This window comes from Anas acuta, chromosome 6, assembly GCF_963932015.1.
Source record: "Anas acuta chromosome 6, bAnaAcu1.1, whole genome shotgun sequence".
In the NCBI taxonomy this organism is placed as follows: Eukaryota; Metazoa; Chordata; class Aves; order Anseriformes; family Anatidae; genus Anas; species Anas acuta.
Genome location: NC_088984.1, coordinates 14,095,819 through 14,123,714, shown reverse-complemented (window position 1 = coordinate 14,123,714; position 27,896 = coordinate 14,095,819). Strand labels below are relative to the sequence as shown.

The 27,896-nt window shown below is 41.5% G+C and overlaps 1 protein-coding gene across 1 annotated transcript in view; it reads left to right on the top strand.

The window, feature by feature from the left end:
* TFCP2L1 (transcription factor CP2 like 1) overlaps window positions 1-27,896 on the top strand; it is a 37,790-nt gene extending 9,894 nt beyond the window's left edge. Inside the window, exons 3-15 of the mRNA XM_068687470.1 lie at window positions 8,834-8,910; window positions 10,508-10,613; window positions 10,894-11,000; window positions 11,592-11,744; window positions 12,912-13,022; window positions 14,761-14,852; window positions 15,963-16,011; window positions 16,108-16,201; window positions 17,073-17,163; window positions 17,831-17,931; window positions 18,912-19,054; window positions 21,151-21,202; window positions 21,618-27,896. Coding sequence (XP_068543571.1) covers window positions 8,834-8,910; window positions 10,508-10,613; window positions 10,894-11,000; window positions 11,592-11,744; window positions 12,912-13,022; window positions 14,761-14,852; window positions 15,963-16,011; window positions 16,108-16,201; window positions 17,073-17,163; window positions 17,831-17,931; window positions 18,912-19,054; window positions 21,151-21,202; window positions 21,618-21,655 — 1,214 coding nt within the window. The 3' untranslated portion in view covers window positions 21,656-27,896. The remainder of the gene's footprint in view (window positions 1-8,833; window positions 8,911-10,507; window positions 10,614-10,893; window positions 11,001-11,591; window positions 11,745-12,911; window positions 13,023-14,760; window positions 14,853-15,962; window positions 16,012-16,107; window positions 16,202-17,072; window positions 17,164-17,830; window positions 17,932-18,911; window positions 19,055-21,150; window positions 21,203-21,617) is intronic.

The following is a 27,896-nucleotide window of genomic DNA, read 5'->3' as shown; positions in this document are numbered from 1 at the left end:
GAGTTATCTTTATTGCCAGTCCTAGACAGTTCAGAAAACAAACAAGCCAAAAACCCAAACCATGAGAGAAAACCACTAACATCCGAGAAGACCTGTGATGATATTGGGAGCGTTGCTGTAGTGGTGCATGAGCAACAGATGCCTCATGAAGCTAAAGATGGACTTAGCTGCATTCTGTCACACATGAATGAAAGCCCCAAATATCAGTCTCTGGGCATGTGTCCAGGTTCAATATGCGTGTGCATTAACTGGTAAACTGTGCTGTATTAAAATCTGCTGGCTGTTGTCTTGCCTCAGCTCACTGCAGACATTCTCCGATTTCCCTTCCAAGAAAGGTGCAGAAAGCACAGGGCAGCAAGCAGCTGAAGAGGACATCTGGAAGATGATTGCTGGTTGCTTGGGTAGGAGATGAAGTTGCTTACAGCAGAAGGAGGCAGAAGAGAACCTTTGTCTCCCTTAAAAAGTCTAAAGTTCAAATACAGTTGTCTAATCTTCTGCAGCCAAAGAACTCAGTTTTAAATACTGAGATTTACAGTAAATGAAAAAAGCTGTTTTGTATTGACGTTAACTCGTACGTAATTGAGTTTTTATGGGGTCACAACTGTCTGAATGTTTGTAGTTTTCCTGGAACAATTCTTTATTTGCCTAAATGAAGTGTAGAGGAGGCTGAGTGACCAGCTCTGACTGGGTGTGCTTCTGGTTTAATTATAGCTCTGTTTGTGAGGATATTTTTGCTGTGTCCCATCCGAAGAATTGCCTCTCTTCCTATCAGTTGGTGCTGCCACTGACCAGAGATGGGTATCTCAAGGACATCTGCTGTTGGTGACCTGTCCTGTGTGAACACACACTTTACCTTTGCTTGAGATCACAGGCACATATGTGACTTTGTGTCATTGAGGCTGTGCATGTGAGGTGCTCCCTGGTGGCTGCCCATCCTTGATCCCTGATCCTTGTGGGATGCTGTACTGCTCCTTGCTCCACCTCTTACCACTCTGTTTCTGGGTTCAGATAGCTTCAAGAAATGGCTAACAAAGCTTGTCTTTTCCCCATCTGAGGCTGGCTATTTGGCATTTTTGGTTCTCGTGGTGCACCTCTTTGGTTTTGAAGAAACAATTTGTCTGCTACCTTACTTTGAAGACAGCTCTGAATAGGTTCTGATGTCTCAGCTGAAGCCATGAATCGTGCTAGCAGCTATTTCCACATATGCTTGGCAGCTCCGTTTTCGCTTGGCAGCCCAGGATAAACAACCCTGTCTCCAAACCACACCATCCCTAAGCTCACTATGAATCTTGCTTCAGATGACAGGGCACCTCTGCATAAGTAGAGCATCTGACTTCTGTTGTCCCTAGGAAGCTAGAATCTCAGTTGTCTTTTAATCAAGAGCCTGTTTTCTATTCTTTCTGGAATACTTCTGTTGTTAACATCTGGATGAAATTCAAGTGGGATTGTGAACTTGCTGGATTGTAGGCTGTGCACAACTCCTACTGGAAGCCCCTAGACTGCATTTTGTTCTCCTGCTTCCATAAATCTTCAATATCCGTGAAGGAAGTGCTCAGAAGTTGCTACAAGTGTTGTGAAAACTCAGATAATACAGCCAAGATTTTTTCCTACTATTCCATGTTGCTTTTTTATTTTATTTTTTTTACTTTCCTCCATTATCCATATCTACTTCGAGATTCCTGTAGTTTTGAGAGTGAAGCTTGCTTGAGTTTCTACATTTGATGTCTGTATCAATGTTCTTGGCAGCCTGAGGGGATATGTAAGCTTTCCAGCTACCTTTTCTCAACTTGTGGTGTCCTAAAAGATCATATTTTATGTAGCAATCAGAAACTTAGAAAGCACTTCAGCTTTGATGTGGTTAGCTGTTTGTATAGGAGTAATGTATGTATGACACCTTGTTTCTAAAGAGGCTGGAAAAAAATACCCTTTTTCCTCTTTGCTTCATACCAAGCATTTATGTTTCTGAAACTGTACAGCACGTATTTGAGCAGCAAGCTTTCTCTTGTCCTGGCTTGGTGTCCTGTTTATGACACGTGCCAAAGGTACAGCCTGCTTTGATGGGGCATTTGTCAATCACATCTTCTCCCCCACTGTGCAGAAGGCACAATGAGAAGCCAGGTGCTGTGGGACTTCCTTTCTGCTGCACCTTTCTCTACGTTACTGCAGAAATGTGGTGGAGGAAGTGACTTACCTGAGGGCTGGAGGGGGTCAGGAGTTGTACTCAGCTCTTCTGCATCCCTCTTCTGCACCCTCACCTGAGACCATTCTTCTTAGTTATCTGGGACTCAGGTAAATATTACACACAAAGCTAGTCTTGCAGAGCTATAAAACCTGTTGTCCAAATTGACTCAGAACAGGTTGAAACCAGAAAAAGCCTGCCTTTTTTACTTACACAGAGGGGGCTGGGGATTTCTGAGCTGGACAGATGTGACCCAGATAGTCCCGGGTGTTTCAAGTACATGCTAGAGAAGTTGAAATACAGGAAGAAATTATGTTCACAGGACAGATTTTTTTTTCCATTTTCTCTCAGAAGTCTGTCATTCCTTCACCAATTAATAAGTATTAAAAATCTCAACATGTACCGTGGCTTTGATTAGGTGGAATGAGTTGCCAAGCTCCAACAAAGTAGGTGAGGTCTGTGCAAGAGAAGACCAAGCACACACAATGAATTTAGAAACTCGGAGTGTTTCTGTGTTCATTGTCTGGTTTTGCGTCCTTGATTCAAGTTAGACTAGTCTTGGAGGAATTAAATATACATCCCGCTCTTTGGAAACCACTCTAAATGAAGAGTGTTTCTTCTAATGCCTGTTAGCTATGAAGTGTCACCACTGTAAAATGGACCGTCTTCAAAAGTCTGGGAAGATGAGGGCTCAGCCAAATGTTCATATAGTAAATGAGCACTGAAGTTTTCCTCCAGCAAACTCGGCTCTGAGGCATGTGTTGGGCTTTCCCACAAGAAAGAGGCACAGAAAGAGAAAAGAAGGGGACGAAGAACCCCCCCACACCCGAGCTGGAGCTGGGGGTAGATTGTATGTAAAAGGAGAACCCCAGGAAAAGGCATGATGGCAATGCAGCTCTGTGGTGTGGTAGTAGAACCAGAAGTGTTGTTGGACTGGGCTGTTACGTTGCTCTAGTGGCAATGGCAAGTAGGGCAAGTCTCTTTGGTGTTGGACTCGCATGGGTACCGAAACACAGTGGAGACCCCATAGCTTTGCTGCAAAGAGGAACAGGCCAGGAGGTAGGTGAAGGGATGGGTCAGACTGCAAATACTAAAGCAGGTCATGTATGAATTGCGATTTTTTTATAGCCCCAGTTCAGATGGAGATCATGCAAAAGAGGAGTTTGGGAGCATTGGTCTGACTGGGCAGCTTGATACGGATGCAAACTGGACACTGGATACCAGAAACTGGGGAGTTGTGGCCAGGAAAGGGCTCGCTGTCTTCACCCTGCTCCAGCCCTGGACCCTTATAACTGCCTGCTGCTGAAGACGAGATGCGGGACAAGATGGATCTGGTGTGTCAGGATGACTCTTATGTTCCTTTTGCTTTGCCTGGCCCACAGTTGGTCCTCCTCTGCAGGATTTCCATGCTCCTAGCATAGCGGGAGCTTTCAGGGTGGCCTATTGTGTAGCTGCTGAATTCACAATATCCTCTGGATAAACATCTCCTAGAGCATCTTGTCAAAGGAGGCTGTAGCAACTGCAGAATATCCAACGCCATTTGTGGCCTGGGAAGGGAGGATTCTGGATTCTGCCGTTGTTCCTCGTGCTGAGTGTCCACACACGGGACACTTTGGCAAGTCTTAGGCTAAGTTTTATTTCTGCTTTTGTCAGGCTAAGAAGGTGTGGGCAATCAAGCATGCAAGCTCAGATGCCAGCTCAGTCACTCTTGTCTTGTTTACTCTGTGGATTCATTAATCTTTCTTGTCAGAAGAATCTTTGTGTGTTCCCGATGCCCTGAATACTTGCATTTGGTTGTTTCAAAGGTGATCCTCCTGCCTGCTGGATGTGCTTTGGTCTGGGAGGAGAAAAGCTTTTTTTTTGCTTTTTTTTTTTTTTTTTTTTTCCTTTTCCTCCCCCCTCCTTCTGTGTGCTGCATTCAGCTGTCAGCATTCCTTTGCCTTTATCTGTGCACTGTTTAGGATGTCCATATAAAGTTGCTAAATGGAATTTTTATTGGTCAGCTTGGCTTAATAATCAAACAGTTTCCAGGCTGGTTCTGTCTAGTGCTGTGTGGATCCGTTCTGAGAAAGAGGACTCACAATTTCTTTTCTTTTCTTTTTTTTTTTTTTTTTTTCCTGTCCACTGACTTTTGTCGCAGATACTGCTTAGTATAAGGTTAGGTTTTAATTAATTGCTGGAAAGACAAGCAGACTACTTGGCTAGGTTAAGTAAGGCTTGAGTCATACTGGTCTGGAACATCAGCTGCCTAATAGAAAATTAGTGTATCGTACTGATGTATTGTGCAGAAAACCGCAAAATGCATAGTGTAAGTGACTCTTGAAACGTAACACCAAAACACACAAAAAGAAAGCAGGATATTGTGGTTGTGTAGCAAATAATCATTGAACAAAATGTAACTTTTGAGCTTGAAATTAGGATAATCTTTTAAGGTCAGAAGCTGACCAGAGTTGCTGATGTCTGAAACTGTTATGTCTTGTACCTTTTGAGAATGTGAAAACGTTCCTTTTTTCAACCAAATTAGTTGTCAGCTGCAGCAAATTGTTGACTTTCAGTTCCCCCTAGACTAATTGGTCATACCTGCTTTTAATGTACATTAATTGCCAGACAATAGAAGTGAAGAAAATAAGCAGTGTATAGAATAAATAGTCTCTTTAGAATAGATACAATTGCTTTATGAATCACCAGGCAGGAACTCTGTGGACCTGGGTGGTTACTACTTTGCTGCATATTACTCGTATTTGTGAAGCAGAGTTGCTCAAATCTAGCATAGGAGGTGATTGCATAAATTTGCTGTTGCTCAGGGACTGTCTGCGCAAAATACAAATTACACTGTATCATCACCCGCCCAGGTTTTTATTGGTGCCCCCAAAGCTTTCAGTGAAGCCAGGAGACAAATTGCATCTCAGGAATGTAATGTGGTTATCCAAATATTTATTACCATTCTGTTCCCTGCCTGAGGTAGGGAAGAAGGGTTGTGGCAAGCTCTGTGCGAGGCGCACCAGGTCGCGCAGGAAGGCAGGCAGGAGGCTGCTGTGGCATCACTTGTGCTGGGGATTTGCTTTCAAAACACCTTCTTCATTTCAGGTAGTGATAAAGACACCGAGACCAGGCTTTAGGTGCCTGAGACCAGGTAGGTCACCAGCTCTGGGGCCATTGTGAACCCTTGGTGGTGCAGCTTTGGCCAGTGTTGAGAGCACAGAGGGGAAGGGGTTTCGGCAGGTTGCTGACCTTTAGCACTGGGTTTAAGATGAATGTTCAGTATTGAATATCATGCTGGTAAAGGGGGACTGCTGTGAAACTGCCACCACTGCTCTCCATCACCACAGACATTTTCTTAGGGTTCTTCCTACCACATGAGCACAGTGGATACCAAACCCTCGTCAGCTGAGGACCGGCTGCTGCCCTGCTCAAGGTCAGACTGTTCAGCTGAATCATTGCAAAGTCTCAGCATCAGCACCTGACTTCAGCTTTACCACCAAGCTTTGACTTGGAAATATCTAGTCTAACCTGTATTAATGAATGAGGCAGATGGAAAAATTCAGCATAGGGGAACTCACCATGTTTTGAGTTTAGCCAGTTGCAGTCTGGAACTGAAGACAGAAAGATGGGGTTTTAGTCACGCTAGCATCCATTTTTCTTTACAGATTTAGATACTGAAGTAACAATGATTTAGTCTGTGCAGAAAACTGTCAGCCTGTGTCTCTTAGGGCTGCAGAGTCAGTAGTGCAGGATTCATAGATGATCTGTGTACCAGAGCCTTGGGCAAATTCTGTTCAGCTTTCTTCAGGTTAGGTCACTGTGGTTCCATTGATTTTGCAAAGCAATCTTGTTCTCCAGAATCCAAGCACTGATTCTTTATTTTTTTTCTTTTTTTTTTCTTTTTCCCCTTCCTTGGAGTTGTTACAGTTTTAGGATTGGCATTGCTACCAGCAAAACTCTTGAAATGGTAAAGTACAATGGGGGCGAAACATAGGGTTTGGAAGGTTTGGAAAGTGCTTTTAATGAAAAAATCCCAAACAGCTTAGAGTTATGAATTACATGTAACATTAGCCATGAAGCAATGAATTTGCTGGAATAATTTATAGGGAGAATGAGCTTTTCAAAATCAATACTGGAACATTTTTATACAAAGGAAGTATGAGGAATTAGGACCAAATTCTCACTCAGAGTTCCACAGAGTGAAATAAACTGTTTAAAGTTCAGCTGGGAGCTGTGTTGTTTTGATAACGGTCCTGTGTTGTAACTGGAGTTGAACATTGGGATGCTAAAGGGAAAGCAGTTAGCATGAAATACCATTCTGAATGAGGCTTTTCATGGCATAAACTGAGTTCCAGGGCTTACATCAGATGACCCATATATCTTTCATCAAAGCATTTTACTTCCTATTTGGCTTTCCATTCAATATTAACTCTGTCTCCACAACAGTTTCTTTCTTACCAGTGGGCAGAATCTGTTTCTAACTTATTCCAAGCAGAACTACTCCTGTCAGAATGAGATGTGTGGTGCCTGTTGTTCGCTGGGTTGCAGAATTGCTCCCGTCCCATGTGAGTGCTTGGAAGATGCACGCTGAGGAGTTTCTGAGTGCTCGATGCTAGTTTGAAGGGAATGTGGTCGATGTTTTCATGCTGATTATTTTCTTCTGTCTCCTAGGAACTTCAAGTAAGCAAATCAGGTTGCCCAAAGAGTAGGAGTATAGCAGAGCATCCACTTGTCCCAAAAAACTGCTAAGTTCCGAGATGCTTACTGAATGACTGGAAGTGCTTGTGGCTCTAGCATTGCCTGCCTCTGCAGCGCAGTTCATGGCATTTCTCTGTCCTTTTACACCATCTGAGTACAGTCATAGATGTATTCTACTGTCTCTTGGAAGCTCATGGTCTTGAATCCTAAACTAATTTTCTGTAATGTTTAATTAGCCTGATGTTTGCTTGGGAGCAAATTGCAAGTGCAAGAGATTCTTGGCTGTGTAAATCCATTTAGGCAATGAACTGTATCACTGATTTTGTGAACCTGAGCCTGATCTTTTTACGCTAATACAATAGTATTGATTTTGTGGGGAGATAATGTACTTCTCTCTTAAAATTGCCAAGTGAATAATAACCACTATGAGAGGGAATATCAGAGAGTTTCTTGAGTTAGTGTGGAAGACCTCAATTTCAGTGCTATGGTTTACAGCATCAGCTTCTATTGTTCAGCAGTCTTGAAAGGGAGGTCACTTTCTACTTTGGTTTACTTATGTGCGAAGAGATGGGTTAAGATCTGAGTTCATTTTCAGTGCTTAATTTGGCACTTCATATGGTTTATTCTTTCCTTCACATCCCCTAAGCCGCGTGCTGGATTCAAGGGTCATTTCCTGTTTGCAGAACTCCTGTTGACATCAGTAGGAGTGTTGTGCAAACATTTGAGGCTCCAACATAGCCCCTCTTGTCCTCCAACCCCTCGCCCCAGCCGGCTGAGTATGCACATGTATCTCTGTACTCTAGTGATATGGTCACTCACAGGAGCACCCAGAAGAACGGAACCTGACTGAAATGCTGTGCCCTGTTGATACATCACCTGCCAAAAGTCTTTTATTTCTAGATCCAGGTTCAGAACTGTAGCATTTTTGTCTGCTGATAACAACTACTCAATGGGAGATATACCTGCTTTGCAGTTTTCTGCAGGGCCAGTTTGGAGGAGATGCTGGTTGACTGAGAAGATCCAAACTGATCGCCCTCTCGGTGCCTGCCTTGTTGTACCTGTGTGTTTTTTTTCAGTAAATGGGGGGATAGCAAGATGAACAAGAAAAGCTAACCTAACTATTAAGTATATATATGCTTTGTTAATCCTAATGTTCCTGTCCTGCCTCTGTACCAGCTGTGGGTTTATTGTATAGTCGGTGCTACTCAATGAGTTTTTGGGCTGTCTTAGCCATTTGTGCATAAGGTTTTGGGACAGCAATCTCCTTTGTCTGCCGTCAGCCTTGATACTTGATGATGCTTCACAAACCAGTTAGCCGAATTCTACTGAACAGACTAAAAGCGTTATGCTGAGGGGTGGTGGTGGTGGGGTGCCTGAGTCTGAATCTCTTCCAGTGGTCAGGATTGGTCCTTGTACATGCTGTAAGATCCATTGCTGCTCCACACATCTGAAGGAGTATTTGTGCAGTGGGCAGCCACACCTAAGGCCTGGTATTGCTGGTGCACTGGAACACCTCACAGACCTGACTGCGCTCTGAAGAAGGCGAGATTTGGCCCAAGTTGCTATCCTTTGCAGAACAGTGCCTGGACCTGTTGTGCAGCAGCTCTTCACCCAACCTTTGCTGCAGTAGAAGGGGCGGATGAAGGCAGTGCTGTTAAAGCTGTGTGGCACGGGGTGGGGGGATGGCCTTGAACACCTCAGTGACGTTGTGGAGGGTGACCAGAAGGCCGAGCAGCCCTTGGAGACAGCCTGCGATTGCCTAACTGAGTGCTTTTAGCAGCCAAAAGACAAACCTTCCCCTCAGATTTCTGCTGTGCTTTATTGCCTACTCAATTACTGGGGCAAATGCATTATGTTACCAAAAATGAACTTTCCCTGATCAGACGTATGCTTTATTAGCCACGTAAATGCCAGCATGACTCTCTCATTGCTACAACATATTAAACACCTTGGAAATGTTTCCTTAAACTCTAGGTCAGTCTTATGAAATCCGTCTACTTGAGAATAGGAAATTGGGAGAGTTTCAAGATTTAAACACAAAATATGTAAAGGTAAGGAGAAACATAGATTTCTTTTCTTCCTGCTACTACATAAAGCCTCTGTTGAAGGGCCTGACCTTGCTCACACTGAGGCAATGGAAAATACTTTGCCATTGTTTTTAATGGGAGCAGGGTTGATGGAGTTATTCTGAGTGCTGGAGTTCCACGGGACTCTGCAGCTTGGCTTTACAGGGCTTCAAGGGAATCCTTGTTCTGTTTCTGATCCTGACCCCAGAGTTTCACTGTGAATATTGGGTTCGGGGGAATCCCAAAGTTCAGAGGTGAACATGGTCAAAACTGCTGAGAGGCAGGCTTGTCTCCCTTCTTAACCCGAGCAACACGCCTGTGTTGTTACGTGTCATGCGGAGGACCCTGGTGTTTACATTGCTCTGCCACACAGGTTCTGCATAGCTCCAGTTTACTTCAGTAATAGACATGATTTTGAACATATAGAACTTGGTTGTTTCAGTTCAAATTCAAAAACTTGGATCCAGATCTTGTTTCTGGATCCAGCCTTCAGGCCTTCCTCTACCAAATTCTTGGCTGTTCTGCCATAGGATTTCTTTTGAGACGTTGGGACTTAATTGCAACATTTGGATTCCAATCTGGACTTCAACTTTTGCCCAAGTTTAGGCACATTTGGCTTTTGCCCATTTCAGGAAGCATAGAGATTTAGATTCTGATTTTGCAGGCATTCCCACTGTGGCTTGCTTGCTTTGGAGCTAGGGTTTTATTTGGGCCTTCTCGGGTTCACTGGCAAAAATTGCTCATTCGTTTGATACGGAAGTCCCCAGTAGGAGCAGGGAATTGAGAAACTGGGAGATCAGGGGTTATTAACTCATGCAGGATTTATTATTTAGGGATACTTCGGACTTGTCTGCCATGGGGATTGCCTTTATTCCAGCCATTTGTCTCCAGTTATTGACATGGCTGCAACGTTGCAGGCCAGAGATGCAAGGTTCCCCTGTTACAGTAGCTTTTCTATTCTATACTTAACTACAAGTTTTCCATCTTGCTATCCATGCTTTTACTGAAAGAAACACAAGTTAAAGGCAAATTCAGTGTCAATGGCTGATGGTTAATGGCTGGAATCAAGTTTAATTCCCACTGACAATGTGTCTGGGCATGTCAGCTCCACCAGTGCAGGGACAGGTGAGCTGGCTTTCACATTTTCTCATCAGAGTGGGATATACTGGGATTGGGGCATGGTACAGATACATTAAATACAGTCACCCCCCCCCCCATGTGAGCCGTTTTGGGTGTGGAAGCAATATAGTGATGTTTACCTGGCATGACACCTAAGATGAGGTGGACATTGCTATAGTGCTTCCAGACCAAATCCCAGAAAGCTGTACAGGGCTATGTTATGATGTATAAATGTGCCCTGTGAAGGGGAAAGTGTGCTGATGTCGTGCTTCAGGGGTCCCTTAGGAATTTGAGAAACACGGTGATGGGTCTCTTAGGGGAAAACTCTGCTCCCCTCTTGAATGGGGGTCAGAAACATGTAGGAGGAACAGATCAGCTTTTTCTCCTACACTGGAAAGCCAAAGTCATCTCAAGAGAAGGGCTTCTAGATCACATTGTTCACCTTGCCATCTTTTCTTAACAGAGTATAATTCGTGTAGTATTCCATGATCGACGCCTGCAGTACACAGAGCATCAGCAGCTGGAGGGCTGGAGGTGGAGTCGGCCTGGGGACCGCATCCTTGATATAGGTGAGACTATTTCATTATGGCTCTTGTGTAGTGTTTGGAAGTGAGGTGCTGCATGGTGTATGGTGTGTTTATTTTATTTTTTTTTAATCCTCTTCTCTTAGAAAAATCTGTATATCCTTGAGAGGAAAGGAGATCTAGGACTATAGGTCTTAGATATATGATTTCATTCAAACAGATATCATTGGTGGCTTGGCTTTTCACATGCTTCTTGTAATTGTATGGAAATGCTTTCTCTTCTTCAATGTAATATTTTTAAAATTTTAGGGGTTTTCTTCTACAGATATTCCGTTGTCAGTTGGCATCTTGGATCCCAGGGCCAGCCCCACACAGCTGAACACTGTTGAATTTCTGTGGGATCCATCAAAGAGAGCCTCAGCATTCATTCAGGTAAGAGAAAAAAAGTGATATTCCTATGGTAAATACAAAGGTGAGGTATCTTATAAAGACCTGAAGAGAGAGACGGCATGTGAAGAAGAGGAAAAAATCAGTTATGTATAACTAGTTTATAAGACACTTGCTAGTTACTTGCTTGCTAGTTTTGAAGCAATATCTGCGCTATCTGGGTTATTAAAAAAAAAAAAGTACCCCCCCCCCCCCAAAGCACATTGATGTTGCTTTCTAAGCATGAGTTTTGTCTGGAGGAAACCATTCACAACCTTTTAGTTTTGCTTGCTTTCCTTGTTCATGAGTGTTTCTTGTCCCAAATGCCAACTATGTGTTTTTAATCTGTGTGTGGGATTTACTTAAGTCAGAGGATGCTTTTCCTGATGTCCTATTTCTCTGTAGGCTTCTTGTTCTTCTAATTGTTTTGTCTTGGGGAACAGAAGTGAAAATATTTTGAACTCTTCTGACTCTTTTAGTTTCTAGGGAGGAGCTAAAACCTCATGTTAAGGCACACTGCAAATACAGGGAGTCTAAACTCAGTTTTGCACAGCTTCAAATAGTCTCCAGAGATAAGCCCAGCTTTTGTTTTGCCAGGTACATTGTATCAGCACAGAATTTACTCCACGGAAACATGGAGGAGAGAAGGGGGTTCCTTTCCGGGTGCAAATCGACACCTTTAAGCAGAATGAAAATGGTGAATACACAGAACACTTGCACTCTGCAAGCTGCCAGATCAAGGTGTTCAAGGTATGAAGTAGTTTTGGCTTTATCATCAACTAGATGAAGACACAAGAGCATGCACAGTTTGTAAATTGTGTAGGAGTGGTGCTAATTGCAGAATAAAAGAACAAAGGCTTTTAACTGGATATGCTTAAAATCTTAAACAGGCCTCTTGCGCACAAAGCCGCATAACCTCAGAACTACACGGCAATTCTAGTTACATTCAAATGACCCAAGAGCCACACTGAGACCGATGCCAGTCCACTGCACCTTGAACAGTATACAAACGCTGAGATCTGGGCTGTTTGGATGTCTTAATAATGAGGAAAAAAACCCACCCAACAACTCAAGCCTTGACTGGTTGGAATGAAAACCCATTGGATAGGTGTCAGTGCAAAAATTAAATTTCTGTGTGATGTAGACAAGTAGTGTCAAGAAGGCAGTGTCCTTCACTGGCTTGTGTCCTGAAGGTGATGTTGTGTTAGAAACCATATAGAAAAACCTATATGGTCCACTTTTTCAGGAATATATGGGATACTGGTTTAAGTCATTTTAAGTTAACTTATTACAATGATGATATTCAGGGTATCTACTGTGTTTCATTGTGTCTAGGCAATCAAGACAGCATGGGCATCTCCAGTTTCTTTGATTGAATCCTCCATGAACAGTGTGAACATAACTGGAGATCTTAAATAACCTTTGCTTGTTGCTGCAGAATTCCTGGGGGAGAGAAAGATGATTCTGTTCATCTCCAAAGCTTCTAATGTGGGTGTGGCAGACCTGGAGCAACTTAAGCCTACAAAAACCTTGTTGTTATTGTCTTGAATGATCTGCTGCTCCTATTCTTGCTCCTGTGAGCAGCGTCTTTCCTATTCCAGGAGAGAGGGTGCAAATACCAGTTGAAGTATATAATTCAGTATGCTCGTGGTCTGAAATCTGTTGGTATCAAATCTCAGGGTTGTGGTCAGCCTCGTTTGGAATTGCAGTAGGCATTAATGGGAGGTGATATAGAAACAGTAGAAATGTTAGATTATTTTTTTTTGTCTGGAAAATGCAGATCTGGTCTTGCCTCATATGTAGAGTCCCCATAAATCTTAAGGAGTCTTCTGTGAACAGATCAGAAAAAATTGGTTGGCTTCTGTCTCCAAACTTGTAATACTTGGCATAAGGGAAAGCTTGTGCTTGTGCTTATAGCCTAAAGGAGCAGACAGAAAACAGAAGACTGACAGGGAAAAAATGGAGAAGAAGACCACCCAAGAGAAGGAGAAGTATCAGCCTTCCTATGAGACAACTATTCTGACAGAGGTAAAATGTTTTAGACATATGTTGTACTACTTCAGCATATTGGGAAACAGATTTCAGAGCAAATGCAGTCTAACTGAGCCTTGGAGATTCTTGTGGAGACTCTTATGCCAAGATCTGACTGAAATCGAGAGTTTACTGAAATTATAACGTGTCTCTCATTGTTGAAGTTTATAAAAGCTTCCAAAATTTCTTATGTTTCAGAGTATAAACCAGTCCTCAACAGCCTATGTTTAAAAGAAATGTTTTCTCTATCTTTTGCCATGCTCCTGGGCACTTGTCATGATACTTAGATGCCAGTTGTATGAGGTATTTTCTTCAGAAATGTTTGGCACAAGCTCATGTTGGAGATGGGGCAGTTCAACAGATGAATAGGCTGTCTGATTAAATTATCAATCTGTTTTTCTGTGATTGTGCCTTTGAGGCTACTATTACGGTAGCTCTCAGAATATTCTGGCTTGTACTCTAGGAATATCTGAATGTCTTATGTTCTGTGGATATGACTGTCATCTGGTACAGAGATGCATGTGTTTCTACACTCAGTCCCCTCATTGCTAAGATGTATGTATAAGCTCACCCTAGGCCATAGAATTGCTTAGCCAAACGGACTCAAGACAATAGTTTAAAAGTGCCGTTCCATCTCCCTGTGGGAGTGTTTCGTAGTTTGATTTATTTTTAATTTTTTTTATTTTTGAAGTGGCTTGTTGGACTTCTAAAAACAAGGATTTTTTTTTCCTTAAAGTAAATAAACTTCCTATTTGTGAGATCCAGCTTGTTCCACTCAATTTTCCTTAAGGTGCCAGGAGTGACCAGTGTGTTTTCTAATTCAACGTGGTGATTGTTAACAAGGCTCTTGTGTACACAGACCTAATTCTCCTGAGTTGGCAGATCCTAAACTCTTGCTATTAGCTCTGATACACTTTGACATATTGCACAGGGAGATGTGGGTTGCTAAAGAGTTAAATATTTGCTCGTGCTCTATGTGGAGATGATAAAACTCCAAAGCTACAGCTTGTCTTCTTTTTATCATTGCAAACAAGGATACTACAGAGCATTTTCTTGAGCTCTTGATGGTAGGGGCTTCCACAGGGCTAGATTTCTTCTACTGATTACAGTGGCATCAATTCACAACAAAGTCACAAATTCTAGCTAGTTGCTCTGGCTTGATACTACTGTGATGGAGTATGGAGTTTGACTTGTATTTGTGAAGGCTTTTAGTAGTTTCATGTCTGTTTTGTCTTAAATTTTCCCTATGTAATATCCATTTATAACTTGAGCTCCTCAACTAATAGCCAGAGGTTTTAACAGGCTGGTTCAAATTCTGCTTTTTCACTGGTATAAACCTGAAGCAATGCCACTGGAGCGTATTTGTCACTCTTGCCTGGATTTAATTAGGGATTCATAATTGAGACCAGTGGTATTTCTGTATCATTGCTGCCTTCAGTCTGAGTTGACTTACTGGCGTTGCTCTGACTTACAGCTGTGCACACTTTGGCCCAGTGTTATTTGGGGACAGGCTTTGTGAAATGGGAGAAATGTGGAATGCACAACTGGAATCAATCTGGCCCCCTGACAGCCTGCTTGGAGTGCAGCGTAGGATCCATGGCCCGTCTCCTCCTCCCAGCAGGAGTGATGAGCTGAAGTTAGTGGCGTGGCAACAGCATGAATGTGGTATGAGAGGAGAATCGAATCCTTTATTTCCAACCTCATGAAAGTATCCCCGCTGCCTTTCTTCCAACAGTGCTCTCCCTGGCCAGATGTGCCTTATCAAATGAACAATGCTCCATCTCCAAGCTACAACAGTTCTCCCAACAGCTTCAACCTTGGAGATGGGTATGTAACAAATAAAATGCTCTGTTTTTCCCGATGATTCAGTAGCCCTTGTGTGTGTGTGTTTTGTGTATCCATGCATTTCATGTCCTGAAAGAGGTCAAGGACCAGTTAGCCTCTCAGTACCCTTCCTGGAAGGGACAAGATATTTTACGCAAAGGTTTTAAGACCTTACAGGCAGGAATTCCTTGTAGTGCAGAGGTCTGAATGTCCACTGATTATGTGGTGGCTGGGAGATGAGCATCAGAGAACCACCTGGGCATTTCTGGCCATAAATTTGTTCTCCTACTTTTCTATGGGGGTCAGGCAACATACTATGCCCTGTTCTAGCAATTCTCAGTATCTTCCAACAAGAGTGTTTGAAGAGATGCTGAATGCTGAAAGCCTCTGAGTTGATATTTCTCCCTTCTTTTCTGACTTAAGATGGCTTGGGACAGTGTGCTGAATTCCCAATTGAATGGGATTTAAAGAAGCTGTCTGGAGCAAAACAGTCAGGTTTCTAAGAAGCCATTCAAGAATGAAGGATAAACAGGAGGCATATTTAATTCATTAATATTGCCATCATAAAAAAATAAATGAAATACCTAAGATTGGTCCCGTCAGTGTTTAGGGAGGGTCTATTAGAAATGTTGTGTAATAAACTACAGTTTAGTATGTTTAAAATAATACCAGGGCTGATTTAGAAGGTCCCTTATTATTCTGTGTTTGTGAAGAATCACTATTAGACAATGGATTTAGTTAGGGGATTTCTGGCTCAGAATGGTTGGGTTTAGCCACACTTGTAGGTCACAACTTGCTTGGTTAAATGGGGTCACATTAGTAAGTCAGCTGTATGGAAAATCTTGAATGAGGTCTGTAAACAGGGTTTTTCCTCAGTGTTGAGCAGAAACTCAACTGAGCAACAAAAGCAGAGTTGTGGAGTTTTTGTTTGCTTGTTTTTTGTACTTGTCCAGATTTTTGAAATCTTTTTAAAAATCTGATGGAGAAAAAAATCAAATCAATATGTAACTTGTGACAGTTGAGTTAAATAGAGAAGGGGGAGGAGGATGGGCACTGAATGCAAAATTTAAAATAATGTTTTTTTCTCTTCCAACTTTATATAATTTTTTTTAGCAACAGTTCTCCAACCCACCAAGTGGAGCTCCTGCCTCCCAGCAATGATGTAAGTATTTGAGATCATGTTAATGTGGTGCTTTTCTTTTTTAGGACACTGGTGAACAGTTCATTTCAAGACCTTCTTATTCTTTTTGCAATGTAGCATCTCCTTCCTTCTGCTTCTATTCAAGATGCCCAGCAGTGGCTTCATCGTAATAGGTTCTCTCCATTCTGTAGACTCTTCTCAAGTTTTTCGGGTGAGTTTGAATGGTCCAATTATTTTGTTTTTATTCTCAATTGTAAGTGCAGCTCATGCTTCCTATCAATAGCATCTGCTGCTGGCCACTGTTGATGGGATCACTAGTCGGATCTGGTGTGGTTGTTACTTTGTTCTTAGGTTAGTTAGCATTTACCAAAACATGAATTGTAGAAGTAAAGAAAATAAGCGAAGTTGGAAGGGACTTCTTGAGTTCATTAGCTTGAAACAAGTCCAATTAGCTCAGGTTGCGTAGGGCCTTTTGCAGTTGTGTTCTGAGTATCTCCAACCTTGGAGGTAGTCCATGATCTCTCTGAGTAACCTCTTCAAGTACTTGATGATGCTCACAATGAAAAGCTACTTCCTTTTACCTATTCAGTATTTGCCATCTTTCTCAACTTCTGTTAGCTGGCTCCTGCCCTGTTACTGTGCACCTTCAAGAAGAGCCTGGCTCCAACTTTATTGTACCCTCCCATTAGTAGTTGTACACAGCATTAAGATGGTGGAAGAGAGAAGTATTTAAGATGTTGAAACTTAGAGGAACCTTTCTCTGACTTGCTTGTATTATGCTTAAATAACCTGGTGAACATGGCAGCAAAAGAAAATTGGGACATTTAGTAGTGGAGAATGTTAAGTAGCTAGCTTGTTTCAGTATTGTCTAGAATATCTTCCTATGGACCACTGCTCTTCTAGCACTCTATTTTACAATGATTCATTTGCAGTGTCACCTCTCTCAATTTGCAACCTCTCCAGGCAAGTCTGTCTGATTTAGCTTTGTGGATTCTCTCTGCCTCCCCTATCCTGCTTACCATACACAAAATTTGGAAGCTAAGATTTGCTTAACTTCTGAAAAAAATATCTGAAATACGTAGGTGCTGACTTACTGAAGATGTCCAAAGAAGATTTTGTTCAAATCTGTGGGCCTGCTGATGGAATTCGGCTCTTTAATGCAATCAAAGGAAGGTTTGTACTTCTTCCTTCCTATTTTTCTTGTTATGGCAGCATCCCTTGATATTTTCAGTGTTAACAAGAAGTTAATCCTAGAGCTGTAGCATTTAGACTTCCTTTTAACAGTTCAGAGGGTCATCTTAAAGGCTGGAGATCACAATGGTATTCAAATCCAAGTGCAGATCAGAAATGCTGCCAAACTCACCTGAGTTAAAAATGAAGCAGCATAATGTGGATTTCCAGTGATTTATTTGCTACCAGATGATAGTTTCCATGTATCTCATATGTGACACTGCCTACAGTACCTTGTCTTGTATCTCCGTCACAGGTAACAAACAGAACAACCCCGGAGTCTCAGATGACTGTAAAACTTAATTTAGATAGCAATAACATTGTAAATTCTCCAGCTGCTTAGAATTTAAATCAGTAAACGAGAGTATGATGAACTGCTTTGCAAATGTTGGATACTGTTTATTCTTATCTGGCCCTGAAGAGATTAAGGTGTTCTGCAGTCTACCACCACCTCTCAGGGGGCTCTTAGTAGACCTCGCTAAGTCACCAGCATCAAGAATTAGTTGGTTATTTATGCACAGCCTGAATGATTCCAGCTTTCATTGTTTGGTGGCTGACTGGAACAATTTTAGATCTAAATAACTCACTACTGTCTTTTAATAATCTATAGAAATGTAAGGCCCAAGATGACAATTTATGTCTGTCAAGAACCAGAGCATAACAGGTCCCACCTCCACCAAAAACGAGAAAATGGAGATGGCAGTCTTTGTGGTAAGTTTTTATGTATGGGTTTTGTTAAGCACTTGTCTGAAAATATGCTTTCTTCCTGAGCTTCTGCACGGCACAGCTTGGTATTGTGTGTTTGAAGAGGTCATACTTATTCCTGATTGGCACTGTAAGGTTAGTTAGCTTAGTTACAGGGCTACATTCACAAGCTATCCAAACAATGATATAACAAGGGCTCTGTTCTGTTCTTAACAATTACTGTAGCATTAAAAACTGCCATCCTATCCACAATTTGATTGTAGATATGGCTTGTTTGAAAGTGTTGTAGGAAATGGAAGGCTGGTATGTCTTAAAGTGGGGTTCTAATTCTTGGAATTTCAAAGCTTTTGAGGACTCACTGCTCTGAACTGTCTCTCTCATAACACGCTCCAGAAGTAGGATTACATGAGAATGAAGATCCTACTTAGTTCTGGCATGTAGTTTTAACTAGACACAGTTTTTCTACCTGGCTGTTCCTACCATTTGGATGAGATTTAAAAAATATTGTCATCTACAGTTATCTGATTCACTGAAGTCTTCAGTTTGTGCCTATGGTGTCAATGGGAAAGTATCTAATAAAATACTGCTTTTGTGCAACATCTTATCATGGGTATTACTGCTTAATCAGAGCTACTTTAAAATGTCAAAATTTAAAAGTAGTAAAGCATATCATATAAGAATAATGACATCCTTATAAGGGATTATTATTTTTTGTACCCTATTATACATGTTGTCATTAGTCCTTATGATTTCCTCTGGTCAAAACTGACATGGGTTCCATTTGCCTGCTGTACCCAAATGTTAGGTATTTGTCTACAAATCATCAAGTTGCTTAGTACCTGCTCTGAAGGTACTAAGCTTGCTTATCTACTGTCAAGATTTGAACCTTGATCTTAAACCCATACGGTTGTTGATATTGAGTATCTTGGTGTTACCTGTCATTACTATCCTATAATTACACTGTAATTCTCTTCAACTTGTTGCAGTATATCATGCAATTTTCTTGGAAGAATTGACCACCTTGGAATTAATTGAGAAGATTGCAAACTTGTACAGCATTTCTCCACAGCAGATAAATCGCATCTATCGGCAGGGACCCACAGGGATCCATGTATTAGTGAGCAATGAGGTAAGGAATAAAAGCAAATTTAAACAGTTGTCTGCATTCTTGAAGTTAGAATGACCTTTTAAAGTATGACATGAATTTTCAAGAAAATGTTGCAAGGTCACTAATCACAAACACTTGAAACAAATAATTTAAAGCATATCATTCATGCATAACATTAATTTTGGTGTGATTTTAAGATTTTTGCTTTATAGAAGATATTAAAAAAATAATTGATTGTTTCCTTTTCATTTTGGCTGCTTAAACAAATTCCAAAATGAAGAACTGAAGTGAGTTTCTTTAAAAATGAATAGGAAAGCTTTTTGAAGAAGACAAGTTTGAAAATCTTCAGGGCAATTAGTCTTACATCTCAGCCAATGACTACAGCCACATAATGACTGACTGGCTACTGGGTCAGAGTTAGCACTGTGTAAATGCACGCTATGATTTCATGGACCTCTGCTAGCTGTTTGTGTCCCATTATATGTTGGCTTAATTTAGTCCATTCCATTAACTTGTAGGTTAATAGTGAGTTGCCCTTCCTCTTTTTTCCCCCACTAAGTGACTTACTCATTCATGCACCAGAATCACTTAGGAAGCTTCCTATATAAGGAACATTGTTAAAACAAATGAAGCAGAGCATGGGTCTCAACTGGGGCCTAAATTGAAGTCTGTAATGCATATTCCTAAAGTCTCCTTGCTATTTCAGCCTGATTAAATCTGAAACATTAATGCTTTATGGATGTAAAGTGCTTGGAGGCAACTCTTGGTAGGGGAATTGCCTTAACCAGCTTGGGTATAAGGCTTTAACTATTTACTTAAGTCAATTATTAACAATGTCTATTGCTTTATTTTTGTGTGTGTGTGTTTTTTTTTTTTCTTTCTTGTTTTAGTAGCATAGTGGCAAGAGTGAGGCACTGTATGAATGTACTTCATGCATCATTAGACACGGACACATGGACTGGCCAGTCAAGTTTGATTTGCGGGAGCAGGGGGTGGCTGTTAGACCCAAAAGAGAATAGGGAGATCAGTCTTGGTGAAAAGGGTGTTTGATGTGAGAACTTAGAGCTGGAAGAGCTCTACTGCATGTACTGAATGATGTTCAGTAGCTAGGGAAAGGGTTTTGCTTAAAGCTGGATTTTCTGGGCTGATCATAGGTTCTGGTCACCTTCCCTCTGAAGTTAGGTGTCCACTCTCTGCTGTAGCTGTAGGAGACAGCTCCAGAAGGTAATTCACTTCCTCTCTTCCACACAGCTGCTCTAGGATGGGATGAAACATTAACTGTGGATGAAGCTTAAGTGAATGGTTCAGCTTGGTTCTGAAGATAGATGAGACTTCTAGTTAGGGGCCTCATTAGATCCTGCAAATGTTCTGAATAGCTAGTTTCTCACTAATAACTCAGATAGCTTTAGATACTAATCTTACCATGATCTGCCTCATCTCTTCGCAGTTTCATTAAAATGCCTGTGCTTCAACACAGTACAAATGGGTAAATGTAGATGCATGCACAGCATCTCTAGTACTCTCTGGTCAAAATAACCAGGTGGATGCTTCTGAAATGACATTATGTTAACAACATTCCTTTATTCAACAAGGCGTTCATTCCTCAGGGCTGACCATCTCTACGTATTATCCCAGATGCTAATACAAACGCAGCTGAGCTTCATGGTTCTGCTGAATGTGTGTGTATAATACGTGGATGTGTGTGTGTATTACTATTTCTAGATTTTAGGAGAGGGTCTGTGTTTATCCAGCCTAAAATGGAATAGTGCCATTCAAGTCAATTAAGAGCATAATCTGTAATGAAGTAGCTAGAGTGTTGTAAGAACTTGTAGGATCAAGAGTTGCAAAGAGGATGGGTAAAATGCTGAACAAGCCAGATCAGTTCCAGGCAAGCACTTCACTGCAAGTTTCTCTTAAGCACATTATTAGCTGTAAGGACCCTAATTAATCATTCATATACTTTTAATGATCTATGGGCAGGGTTACTGAGAACTATGTAGGACTAAACACCAGAATTTGTTTGATAACTTTTCTTTAAAGGCAATACTGACACTGAAAGAATCTTGAATTAAATTGCTAAAAACATTTTGTGTTGGCTTTTTTCTTCTACCCTTCAGATGGTGCAGAACTTCCAAGATGAATCTTGTTTTGTTATCAGCACATTAAAAGGTAAGCATTGCTGCTCCTACTACATGTTTCTAAAGATATTTTTCTCCTTTCAATGGGATTAAACTTTATCACAAACTCAGTGCTGGTATCCTGAAGAGGAAACCAATCCAATTTGATGTAAGTCAAGAAGATGCATCAAATTACTGATTGATCTGTGTTTTCTTCTGTTACACTGTTAAAAAACTTACATAATTACTCAAATACCACTGACAGAAATGAGCAGAAGGCCTTCTGGTAAAATGATAAAAGGTTACAATGTTGTATTTTTTTGTAAATGTTTTGACATTTGATTGTCAAGAATGGGTTGTGGAACAAGAGTGCAAACTAGTGAAAACTACCTAAGAAAGCCTGGAGTTATTTGTTTGTGTTGTTTTCTAAAAGCAATGAAAAAATGTTTTGCGTTTCTTTATTACAGCTGAAAGCAATGATGGCTACCACATCATTTTAAAATGACCGTGCTGCACAGAAAGACTTTAACAGCCTAACGTTTAGTGCCTCACTGAGATTGCTACAACCTAGACTGGAAACATGAAGAACCTTCTGGATAAAATGCTCCTATGAACTCAATTACCAAACAGCTTAAAGAAAAACTTGCTTTTACAGATATACATTTTTTTCTTTGAAGCTGGAGTTAAGAACATCCTCAAAGCTTGTACATGTTTCTTCCTTCCTCCCTTCCTCACCAGTCTTAAAAATTGTTGAGGTTTCTGCTTACTGCTTAGAAACATCTGCCTTGTACTAAAGGGAAATGAAAGATAAACAAAAACCAATTCTCTAGACCCCTCATGGTTGGGTGAATTGTTTTATTTACAGTTCTGAGTGTTTCTTGCTTTCAACACACACCCCGTTGCTGATGGACATAGGCTCCCTGTGGCTCCTCTTTTACTCTTTGAGGTGGAGGGCTTGGGGCTAAATCCAGGAGCAGATTGAGCAACGCAGACGATGGATTTGGTGCCCAGTCCCCATCCACAGTGTCAATCCTGGAAGCCTGCAATTAGCTGATTCCCATTTGTAGATGTTCTTGAAGTCCCAAGACCTTAGTCTGACCTGACAGAGCTTCTTTAATGCTTATCCAACAGAACAATTTTTGCAGGGTTCAAAGGAGGACAGGCAACCTGAAGCAAGCAGTTCAGTACTGTATTGTATCTTTAGCTTTAGAGTAGTCTCCTTGCACAGAGTATAAGAGGGTTTTCGGGGGAAATGTTTTGAACATTGAAAGCCATAGAGCTCATGACAAATTCATATCGCAGATTTATTCTACTCTATAAAGTGTTAATTAACTGCTGTCTTTACTGTAACTGGGAATTAGGTTTTATGATCTTGGTGAGTAACAGCAGGCGAAAATCATTAAAGTAAGTAAAACTGAGTTTAGATTGAGCCCAGGTAATGGATCATCTTAGTTGGCTGCTTTGTATATTCTTGCTGTTTCACTCTGGATTCCTGTTTCGAATAGCCTCAACTACAGTTAACCCCCACACCCCTCCCCAGGTCTCTTGGGATGCCATCCAGGCTCCATGAAGCTGAAAAAGTGGTTTTCGCTGATGTCAAAGGCAAACTGGATCACACCCTTCTTGCATGGATGGATGATTTTGGCAGCTAATTAATAAGGCTGTCTCCCAAACTGAATGGCTATCTAGCATCAAATTCTTCTGCTTAAACATTTCATTTCTCCCTGAATTGAGACAGAAAGCTGAAATACCAACATTTTCCTGGAATGGAAATTTTCAAAAAAAAAAAAAAAAAAAAGAGAGAAATTGTCAGTTGGAAAACGCTGAATAAAACGTTCTAGCGTTTTGGAATGGAAACGTTTAATTAAATCCATTTGACCCTTAAAGCAGCATCAGTTTTAGCTACTGTCGCAGACCTCAGAAATTACCATTAAAGTGCCTTGTGCGCCATGTCTCCCCTGGGGCCGAGCTCCTTGGCTGGATGTCAGATCCCTTGGTGCACTTACCGCGGGTTAGTCAAAGGGGGAGTGCGTCATGAAGGCTGGAGGGGTGCCCAGGAGCCCAGCCTTCTGGGAAAGGGGGATGTGCAGACCGTGAATTAGAGCTCCCAGCTGACACCGGAGGAATTCGGACAGACGTGGACTGATAATTTTTCTGACAAAAACGATGTGTTTCAAGTTTTCCCAACAGAAATAAAGAGCAAAGTACAGAGAAAAGCATTTTTTTTTCCACTAAAAGCATGAACTTTTGTGCAAACCCCCACTACCAAAAGAAAAGCAACAAAAAAAGCACCCATCCCCACCATTTTTTTTTAAACCAAAAATAATACTAGAATAGAAAAACTGTGTTACAATGGGAAAACCTGCAGCCAACTCATCTAATTGACTAACATTGCATACTTAGGCATGATCTTGCACAACTGGCTGTCCCGGATGCTCCATGAATCGTAGCAGTTATCCAAAAGAGACTTTCAGGGTTTGGGACATGGCAGTTCCACCCTGTGAAGCGAAGGAGCTTGAGGCTGCTTGGTTGAGGATCAGGTTGTGTAGGTGAGAAAAGTTGTGAGTAGCCTCTTGGAGTGAGGTGGTGCCAAACAGAGAGGCTGGGAGTAGCTTTGGGGGTAGAAATGCCTTTTTGGAAGATGGGAAATGCCATCTTTCTGAGGAAGATGAGGCCGCGTGAAACTTGACCATGCCTTGAAATGAAAGTGCCACTGAAGGGGAACTTGTGACTGACCAAAACCTTTATTTCTGGTCAAACACTGGAACCAGGCTTCCTATAGATGTAGTTGATGCCCCATGCCTCTCAGTGTTCAAAAGACTTTTGGACAATGCCCTCACTAATATGCTTTAACTTTTGGTTAGCCCTGAAGTGGTCAGGAACTTGGACCTGATGATCTTTGAATGTTGTTTCCAGCTGAACCATGCTGTTCTCACACCCAGACTGAGTTGTTTTTGCTGCCCTTTGTGGCACTTAGGAACTTTGTAAGCCCCGAGGCATGTCATGGTGGAAGGTCCTTCCCTGCAGCCACCCTCTCAGATCAAAACTCCCCAGAAGATGGGAGGACAAGCTTCACTTCCTCCTGCAGCTACTTGCCACCAACTACTGCAGGCACTGCTGAGCTACATCCGTGTTTCCCTTGTGTCCCTTTTATTTCGCTGCACTCTGAAGAAAATTAAGTACATCAATGACAGAAGTTAAGGTTATTGGCCTAGGCTGAATGATGTCGCAGAGGTTTATTCTGTCTGAGAGGCAGCTGTGTCACCCCCTGGCTCTGCAGCCTGTGTCAGGAGGCAGTGGGGAGTCCCCTGACCCCAGTTGTGGCCTCACAGCTATAGTTACCTTCCAAAATGTTTGTGAATAGGTGGGGACTACATGCCAGTGTGTGCCAGGAGCTGCTTGCTGTCTGGTTTCTGTTGTAGAAGATGCATTGGCTACACTTTTTCATGTCATTTTGTAATATTGGCCTTGTACTGCTTATCTGGCATTGCTGCTGTTGTCATTCAACTGAGAGAGGTGGATCTGGCCTGATGAGAGGGATTTAAATTGGGGTTGCCAGATAGAGTGTAGTCAGTACCTGATCCACTCACATGTGATAGCCCTGCAATTTAGGGGGCACAGCAATAGATAAACACAGCACTGCAAAGGAAGGATAGAGGCAGCTTTGCTGTCATGGTTAGGGACTAAGAACCGTGTGCTTATTTTTATGAAGTATAACTTGTTCTTGGTTATTTTAGAAACAAATCTTGCCCATAAAGAAGTATACGCAGAAGTCCTAATGCTATTTCTGTAACACTTGCTTGATTAATTTTGAACAAAAATAACTCTGTTAGGGCTTTGTTATATTTAGATTTTTAAAATTGAGTAATTTTATATTGATATAAGGATGAATCTGACAGTATATCTTGCTCTTCTTCCTATGTTGTAAGAAGGTATACCAGAGTAAACAATCATGTAGATTATAAATATTGTTCTACTAGGTGGGCTCTACAGTTTTTATCTATGTTAGCTTGTTTGTTGAGCTGTATAACTGTAATGTGTATGTAAGGCTAACGCCTACTTGACAAAGTAGTTCTAGTCCTTGTTGAACCTCTGTAGTCCCAACAGAAATTTGGGGGCTTGTGCTGAAGTAGCATACACACCCATGAACATCTCGACACCAGCTAGTTGGGTGTCTGGATGAATGACGAGTTACTTCCACTTGTCTCTGGGTGTTCGAAAAACACATTGCACCCTTTGCCCCTGTTTTGCATGATGCTGTGTAACCAACAGGTTGTTGTATGTGGGCAAACTGACCATGGACCGTTGTGGCTGAGAAGGAGCGCTTGCAGTGGCATTGGTCAGAGCAATGTTAGTGTGAGACTGGGCTGCAGACAAACCTTCCTCTCTGCCTCCCAAAGCACAAAAGCAGCCCCTTGGCCTAGTGAAGATGGTGAGTTTGTCTGTACAGAAACCAAGTGAAGCCTTCAGATGTTAGGGCTTTACTTCAGATGAGTGGCTTGTCTCACCTGTGTAAGTGGCAGGTGATTACCTGATGGCTTAGGCTGTCCCTGTGGTTACAGAGGGTCTGGTGTCCCTGGAGAAACCCATTCACCCTATTTGAAAATCTGACAGCCTCCAGAAGGAAGCTTTTCATTCTTCAAGAATAAAGGAAGCACAAATGAGTAATCTGGGCTAGATGTCTAAGTTCTAGACTGGCTAAAGACAAGGGAAATAAGTAGCTGCCCCGCCCCCCATGTGAATGTCCCAGAAGGATCTTGCATTTTCAGTGCTCTTAAGTGCCTGTTACATTTTATGTCTTTTTTTTCCCACTATTATTTTTTTAGGTAACAAATGAAACCTTCTGTTCAAAGTAATTTAAATTAGACTTTTTCTTTATCTCTGTATGTTAAATTTGTAGGACAGACCTTTATCAGCTCTGGGTTTTAGGAATCTTAACTAAGCCTTACTTAAGTAGTGTGGTACCCCAAACTGTCATCGTGCATGGAACCTACAAGTAAAAGTGGGCTTGCTGGGGATGAAATAGCAGGAGAATTGTTACACGATTAAAAGCAGTATGACTCCAAGCAGTGCTGCAAAGCCCAAGCCTGGGTTCTTATCAGATCCATACTGGCTCCTTGGAATTATTTCACTGATTGTTACATTTTCTCTGAAAACTAAGTAAATTGATACAGATCAGTTAGTATGACTATGACAACGAAATGCCCATTGTATGTCACCTCAGGGCAGGGGACGAAAGGCACAAATAATTTGGTAATAGAAATCTGTGCCATGTGCCTGAGGTGGCAGGACTGGTGTTTGTAAAATTAATGCTCCTGTTCTTTCAGCACCCTGCTTGGTTAATTGGCTAAAATCTAAATAATAATCCAATCTGGAAAACACTGAAATTCTTAATTGTCTTGGTGTGAAATTTAATGGACAGAACTTTCAGGAATTGCAGGTGGTAAAAGGATTATTGCAGTTGAGAAGTCCTGAATGGCACTCTCCTTGTAATGTAACATAAACATATTTATGCATATATATATATACACATACATACTGTACTGTATCAACACATATATGTGCTGAGTACTTGTGTCCTTTGGCTTTAATTGGTACTCTGCTTTGTTTAATTGCATTTCAATGTAAAGAACTCTTGTTGGTCAAGCTTTGAAACCCAGTCATTCCTTAAGCAGAAATGTAAAAGTCCGTAATAGCAGCTCTAGGTGATTTGGAGATGGTCCACTTGGAGTGATGTAAATTTGATGAACTTCTGCAATATAAATTCCAGGCCTTGGTGAAGACGAGTATATTCTTGCACTAGCACTGCAGCTCTATAGTGCGGCTTCTGAAAATAAGTTAAAGAGAAATAGATAGCTCAAAGCTTTGTAAATTAGTCAAAGCTACTTCCTAAGCTGAACAGCCATACGGTGACTTTCCTAGCTTGATGTTGTATTGCTTAAGCATCGGCTGTAATTCTAGCAATCATCTGGTGGATGACTGGGACAGGTTTTTTTTGTCTCTGTTTTTGTTTTTGACTGTTCTCAGAGAAATACTTGTATTCAGACTGTAGCTTGTCTTTCTCCTCCAATTATTAAATGGTTTTACTTTATGGTAGTAGTACAGATATTTTCTTAAGATTATAATCTGCTTGACAGCACAGGGTACTCAAAGTGGGGAGTGTGTGTTTGGTGTTGATCATAGCTACTGTAGGTGAATAGCAGAAGGCAGACTGGAGGTGTATGCTAACATCCTTGTCTCTCTTTAAAAAAGGGGTTAAGCTGGTGCCTAGCTTTTTGTGCATTTCCGATTTGTACTTTTTTTTCTCTTTTTTTTTTTTGGCCATTCCCTCAAAATTCTTCTGCTCCCTGTGGGGGGATGTGTTGGTAAGCATCTGGTGTGCCTAACTTTTTCTTAAGTAGCCTGCTGTTTTCCCAGTTTGCTTGGGGTGAGCGTTTATCTTTCAAAGGGCTATGGGAGTTACTTCTGTTCACTGACAATGCAGCCATTCGAGATGGGCGATGCTGACCCCGAAGTTGGCGTGATGGGCGAGGGCGAGTGGAGGTGGGTAGATTGGAGGCTGAGGCGTACCAGTTGTGAGTAAATACTGCCACACTTTTTGTCTTTTTGTTTGTTCGTTTTTTTGTACATGAATTAAAAAAAAAAAAAAAGCATATTTTGCACTGGCTATTGTACTGTTGTGCAGAAGAAATCTGTATCTAGAATCTGTGCTCCAGTCAAAATGCAAATAAACCTGTTTGTAAGAA